This window comes from Saccopteryx bilineata, chromosome 5 (genome assembly GCF_036850765.1).
Source record: "Saccopteryx bilineata isolate mSacBil1 chromosome 5, mSacBil1_pri_phased_curated, whole genome shotgun sequence".
NCBI lineage: Eukaryota > Metazoa > Chordata > Mammalia > Chiroptera > Emballonuridae > Saccopteryx > Saccopteryx bilineata.
Window position 1 is genome coordinate 62,432,949 of NC_089494.1, and position 7,134 is coordinate 62,440,082.

Genomic DNA, 7,134 nt, shown 5'->3' on the forward strand with positions numbered 1-7,134 from the left:
CTGGAGTCCACATTGATGTCTCCCTGTTCAGAACACCTATGGCATCTAACAGCCAGCACTGCACCGTTTAGCACTGTTTGTCCTATGGCAATTTCACATGCTACTGAGTGTGAGTACATTAAAATATAAATGTGGGGAAATACGCATTTTTTTCCAATAAAATTTGAAAAATGATAGGTGTATTATATACATGAGGATTTTTCAGGCTTATGGAAGTTTTTAATAGGCTGTAGCTTAGACTGAGATTGGGGGAGGAGGGGAAGTTGGGGGGTTCTTAAATGTACCTGTTTAAATCTCAGAGAAACATTGCAAAATTTTTATGTGATTTTGATAATTGTGAGTCTAAAATGTCATATTTTTTATAAACTCATTTTTATTCAGTAACTTGCCTAATATATATTTTTTAAGCTTGAGTAATGACATTTTCAGTAGTGTTTACTATTACTTGACTATGTGTTCTGGAATGAAAAATTTTTTCTTCTTGCTTAGGCTAAGATACCTCTGTTCATCCATCTAAGTATATATTTCCCAAACCCTGTTCTTGGTATTACTGAAATGTAACAAATGTCAAATTTTGCGATGTGGAGAAACTGTATTTTTTTTATATATATATATGTATAATTTTGAGTATTTTTGCATGGTTAACATAAAGGGAATTTAAACTGGAAAGATAATTTTTGTTTGTATTTATTTTATGTGTAGTGGTAAGGGAGCCTAAGACATGCATTGTCTAGATTTTTAAAAAAATTTCTCCAGTGTTTATTTAGGTTGTAGCTATACAAATATATGAATAAATATGCTTAAATCATGTTAAAGTCTGCGTAAGGTGCTTATCTATCTTTTAATTGTACCTGTGATTAGTGATGCATTCATGCTTGGTTTACTTCCTTTTTAAATTAGCTGACAGCATGACTTTGAGTAGATCATGTAGTTTCCTATACAATTAAATTGGATGGGGCCTTATGTATAGAATTTGTGAATGGTTCTGACAGAGTAACAAATAGCTTTATTATACATTGTTTTATATGTGAAATGTTCTTTTAAATTCTATAAATTCTTAAATAAGTTCTATAAATTTTTAAGTTCTGTAAAAGTATATGGAAAGCAACCACATTAATTTTGGAGTAAAATTAATATATAAAACTTACATGTTTGAGGTATATAAGTTTTTATTTAAATTGATTTTAATTGGTCTTGGTTTCTGATTGACCTTATGGTGATAATGTCTTGTATTTGAAATTCAACATGGGGATATATGATATAAGTGGTAATGTTCATTTGAATATTTTCATGTAAGTATATATTATTCTGTGTGTGTTTTTTAGAGGTACCAATCTTGGGAAAAAGAAGCAACACATTTGTCATATACCAGGATGTGGTAAAGTCTATGGGAAGACCTCACATCTGAGAGCTCATCTGCGTTGGCATTCTGGGGAGCGCCCTTTTGTTTGTAACTGGATGTTCTGTGGTAAAAGATTTACTCGAAGTGATGAATTACAGAGGCACAGAAGAACACATACAGGTTACTAATATTTACTTTTAACAGACCAAAATGAGTTAAAAGGGCTACATACTATCTTAAATGTTTTTATGTGTGTGATTTTTTATCATATCTTACTGAGCTGAATTTTAAAAACGTGGCCAGTCACAACAAATTTTATTTTCAGTAACACCAATTTAAAAACATTAATTCTAAACAAATCAGTATATGACTTATCTTTTAAAATAACATTTTATATTATGCAGACTTTGGTTACCTTTTTTTAAAATCAAGTTTTTTTTGTTTTGACATTTTTGAATGTCTAAAGCTACATATGTGCTATTATTGATGTTAACAATTTAAATCAGTTGTCTTCTTTTACTCTTGACCTTTCTTATTCTTTCATTTTCCACCTTAACACTAATGAAGAATAATTCCTTTTCCTCTGAATTTCACCTTTTCTCTTGTTTTAGTATCTGTGAGGTAAGCAAAAGACATTTCATTGAGGAATAACCAAGGCATTGTTGATGTCAAGATTCTTTTGTTTGTTTTTATATAGTGTGTAGTTGTTATATGAAATGGACCTAGGAATGACCCAAACTGAGTCCTAATTTACTATAACTTAGAGATAGTTTTCTCCTACTGTATAAATAAATGATCAAGGTGTTCATCAGTCTGTGCTTAATACTGAATAATTGAGAAGTATGTAATATATTTATAGTCCCTAGAGAGCTTAAAAGGAAGAAGCATGGTAAAATGGAAGATATTATTGGATTTTGAAGTCTCCCTATATTTGGATTCAAATCCAAGTGCTCTCTGTTAGATTAAGTAAATAAGCTGTTTCTTACTGCTTTCATACTTCTTGTATTGCTCTCTCTTAGTTCCTGAGATTAGCATTAAGAGGAGAGAGCAGAGAGCAGAGAAAGGCCACGTGGAGGAAGCCAGTAGAAGCAGCCAAGATGGCAGAGTGTTGAGTGAGAAGCCAGTTTGTGCAGAGTTTGTGCAGGGAGAAGGAAGGAGATGGGGAACAGAGATGAATAAGTCTGGTGAGCTAGAAACCTTTGATTCTAGGAAACTCGGATAAGTCAGTAGCTTTGTGAGCACTGAATGTGAGTGGGTTTTGGAGCCCAGTGTGTGTTTTTTACTTGCCCGCCGGGTGCAAGCTAGGATTACAGATAATGGCCCACCAGTTTTTGGCTCCGTTGTTTCTTTACCGACTGTCCGAATCCAGTGTGAACCTGCATGGGCCAAGCGGCTGTGATGGTGGCTGTGGCTTCTGGCTTTACATTTGGTGTAGTCGGCAGGAAATTTTACATAAAATAACCTATCAAGTATTTAGTAGTATACATAGTAGGTGCTCTGCTTGTTTTAGCGTCTGTCTCATCAGGTAGGTAGACAGATGAGCTGTTTATAACTGCAACAAACTATATGAGTAGATGATTAAGTGTGCTCAGAGGTAAAGATCATCATTGCTTGGGATAGTAAGGCAGTATTTGGTAGTAGATTGGGATAATAGACCTTAAGATGGCCCTAAAATTTTCCTCAGTGGAATTTGATTAGCAGGACATAAATAAAAAGCAATGTAAAAACGGTGGAAAGGGTCTATGATCAAATGTGTGGGAAACATGGAGTTAATGAAAAGGTACTACACGTACCTTCAAGGCAGCACCTCTTAGGATTTTTAACTGAATGTTAGCACCATGCATCTCTGTGTAGGGATGTAGCATTTCCCAACTATCTTTGATCAGTGTGCCATTTGTGTGAAACATTTCAGGACTAATGTCCCAAGAGAAACTGGCAAATACCTTCTCAGAAGAATAGTATGTGAATAAAAGAGGTGAAAAGAGAGCATTTTACATGAGTGAAGATGAGATTTTCTGTAACATATTTCTGTTAAGAAGTATTCAGCCATAATCCTAGTATCTGCAAATTAGTCTTGCATTTCCATACCACTTATTACAGTGGTGAAGTTTTGTACTGTAACAAAATTTGGTATTTAAGGAAGATTTGTCTGGCATTGATTTGTTGGATTAGAGAGGGAAAGACAAGGGTGTCACTAAAGTATAATTCAGACATGAGGTCTGATGAGCACCTTCTTAGAAATGCTGGAACAGAAGATGGGTGAGGCATATTGAAGAAAATAAATTAAGAAAATAGATTTGTTGATGGATTTCTCTCTGGATTCCTTTTAGGGTTGGCCTTTTGCTTTTTAATTCTTTTATATAGTAGGTCTTTAACATAATAGAATTCAATCTTTTGTGTTAAATATTTTATTCGTGTTGGGAGATAAATTTGGTAAAAGGATCTTATTTACTTTAACATTATAATCTGTTAGGCTTGTTCTTAATTATTCCACCTGAAGTCATATCAGCTAGGCCTCTCTTGGGATTCAATCTTAGTGTATTTCAAATTTGCATCTGTGCTTTAATCTAGAAGTACTCTGTGTAGTTACTTGAATTCAGTCAGATTTAAGAGCTAGAGGTTTAATATGGATACCACATGTTGATAATACCTTAAATACAGCTTAAAACTATACTTTAAAGAAAAACAGCAAGTATTGGTATGTTCTTGGAAACTGAGACTTTAAGTGAAATGATATATAACAAAAAGTTCTACCAAAGGTTAATTAATATAAATAAGAGTTAAGTTCCTATGGCATGTTTCTGGTCACAAAACAATACTAAACTAATAAAGGCCCAAAACACTTCTAATATTAAACATTGAAATACATGTGATACACACACATATACACATATATATACATACATATTTAATGAAAGATGAATAAAAACAGGATTTTTCAAGCTGCATATCTTTGACTCAAGGTTATGGGTGGCTGATGCCTTTAGCAGCTCTGGTACAAGGCAGGAACCAGCCCTGAACAAGGAACCCTCTTCCATCGCAGGGTGTGCTCACACCCACACCCCTACTTACTCAGACTGGAACAATGTAGACACCATTTCACCTCACGTGCACATTTCTGGGATGTGGGGGGGAAACCAGAGTACCTGGAGAAAACTCACATAGATATGAGGAGAACATGCAAACTTCACTTAGATGGTGGCCTGCTGGGAATCAGTTTTTTTCTTCTCATTGTAAGAAATGATGCTGAACAAAACCATTTTATTTGAGGACCTTCTGTATGTTATAGATGATCAGGTTTTAGCTGATACCCTGTAACACATTTCAAAACAAACTATTAGCATAGTTGGGGTATTAAAATAACTGAATGACAGTATGTAATAAGTTTGAAGCTTGCTTTTCATCAAAAAGTAAATATGACATTTATTTTGAGTAGAAATATTCTTTTTTTTTTTTTTTTTTTTTTTTTTTTTTTTTTTAAAGATTTTTTTATTTATTCATTATAGAGAGGGGAGAGAGAGAGAGAGAACAGGGGAGGAGCAGGAAGCATCAACTCCCATATGTGCCTTGACTAGGCAAGCCCAGGGTTTTGAACCGGCAACCTCAGCATTTCCAGGTTGACGCTTTATCCACTGCGCCACCACAGGTCAGGCTTGAGTAGAAATATTCTAAGAGAAGTTTTGCACAGGCAGCTCATGAAACTAATACAATTTTAATTGAACTCTGTTCCCTGTCCTTACCTGTCAATGTTGGCTTATATTCTTTCTCAGAGAATTATCAGTCTGTTTGTGTTGAATTTTGAAAACTAAGTAACTTAATTTTATTTCTGACAGGTGAGAAGAAATTTGTTTGTCCAGAATGTTCAAAACGCTTTATGAGAAGTGATCACCTTGCCAAACATATTAAAACACATCAGAATAAAAAAGGTATTCACTCTAGCAGTACAGTGCTGGCATCTGTGGAAACTGCACGAGACGATACTTTGATTACTGCAGGAGGAACAACACTTATCCTTGCAAATATTCAACAAGGTTCTGTTTCAGGGATAGGAACTGTTAATACTTCCACCACCAGCAATCAAGATATCCTTACCAACACTGAAATACCTTTACAGCTTGTCACAGTTTCTGGAAATGAGACAATGGAGTAAATATTACACAAATACTTATTCATTGTGGTTATTTTTATACAGTAGTGAGAAGAATATTGTTCCTAAGTTCTTAGATATCTTTTTATTGATGTGCAAAAATTTTTGGATTGACAGTAACTTGGTTATACATGACACTGAAATGCCTTACTTTGTATGATATTCCATAGTATATTAAAAATGGTAAAATTGCATGGGTTTTGTAGGTACTTTTGGAATCTAGAAGAAATGAAATTTTACCAAGTTATATAAAGAGAAAATTGAATTTAACAACACGAATGGTAGTCTAACCAAATGCATCAATCCTGTGTGGTTTAGTGTAAAAATGAGAACATGTTGGTATTTATCTATTGTAAGATAAAAGAAGTTGGTGGGTGAAAGAAATCATGTTATGATAAAAAATTTTTTGTAATTTTCTTGATGACTGGAATTTTTATTATGCATAACTGACAAATCAAGTTTCCAAGCAAATGTTACATAGTGTAGGCTTTACTTAGCTTATCAATTTGTCATTTTGAAGCTAATTATTTTAATTAGGTTAACTATGTACAATATTTTAAGCATTACTCTTGTAAGATTTTGAAAACTACATTTTAACATGGAACTCTAGGGAATAGTCACCTTTTAAATCCTGTTGAAAAGCCATGTTTAAGATTTAATTTGCCAAAATAATGTCTTGTTAATATCCTTTCAATAACGAAGTTGGGCAATATAACCAATGTTTAAAAAAGTTTAAAATGTATAGATTGAGGCATTTGGGTGGTAAGAAAATGTTATAGTGAAATATCCCTTTTCTTGCATATTGGAGGACCAAAAAAATAAGGTGTATTGCGTCTTAGCAGTAACTTTTTTATCCAATCTTGTTTCCAAAAACCATATGTCTGCCAGGGCCTTAAAAAAGCCATCATGTAAATTACCAGTAAAGTATAACATATGCAAACATAAAAATCACTTCCATAGTGACGATACTCCAACCATATGGATATTAGTCATAGAAAACTAGTGGTTTTATGATATTTTTTTAAGTCATTTTTTTTGTTTTTGTTTGTTTAGATAGGCAGTCTGCACTTAAATATCAACCATTTTCCTTTCTTGCTTCTTCTCTTAAAATTTATATGTATTCAGTACATTTAATTGAGAAACATGTTTTTTATTATGCTGTATTTTCTTTTTATTTTTTAATTATTGTTTATATTTTCAATTATTAAAAAATGTACAAAATAAAGTTTCATTGCTGATCTTGTAAGAGCTATACAATTTTCCTCAATGTATACCTATAACTGCGGCAGTTCACCTATTTCAAAAACTTGGAATTCTGTTCATTTGTTATTCTTAAGACCACCTCAGATTTAAAGGCTACCTTATTGTACGTTTAAAGTGTATTATAACAGTGTGGTAGTTAATAAAACACTATTTTTTTTTCTTTTGAGTTTGTTGTATTCCTATGCATTTAAAATATTGCAGTGATATGGGGTAAGAAAATCTGTGGTTTTCCTTCGTTTAGCCTTTTGACTATTCTTAATTTCAGACCAGAATTATCTTAAACAGGTATATTTATTTAAAAAGAAAGGACAGAGGCACCAGAAATTGTTAATTTTTACCTAAGAATAAGTAAACCTTTTGAAAAAAAACTTTTAACTCTTTG

General features: G+C 32.9%; 1 protein-coding gene across 1 annotated transcript in view; it reads left to right on the forward strand.

Annotated features, from left to right (window-relative positions):
• Positions 1–6,918, forward strand: part of SP3 (Sp3 transcription factor) — a 63,117-nt gene extending 56,199 nt beyond the window's left edge. Inside the window, exons 6-7 of the mRNA XM_066279256.1 lie at positions 1,326–1,522; positions 5,176–6,918. Coding sequence (XP_066135353.1) covers positions 1,326–1,522; positions 5,176–5,492 — 514 coding nt within the window. The 3' untranslated portion in view covers positions 5,493–6,918. The remainder of the gene's footprint in view (positions 1–1,325; positions 1,523–5,175) is intronic.
• The last annotated feature ends 216 nt before the right edge of the window (positions 6,919–7,134 follow it).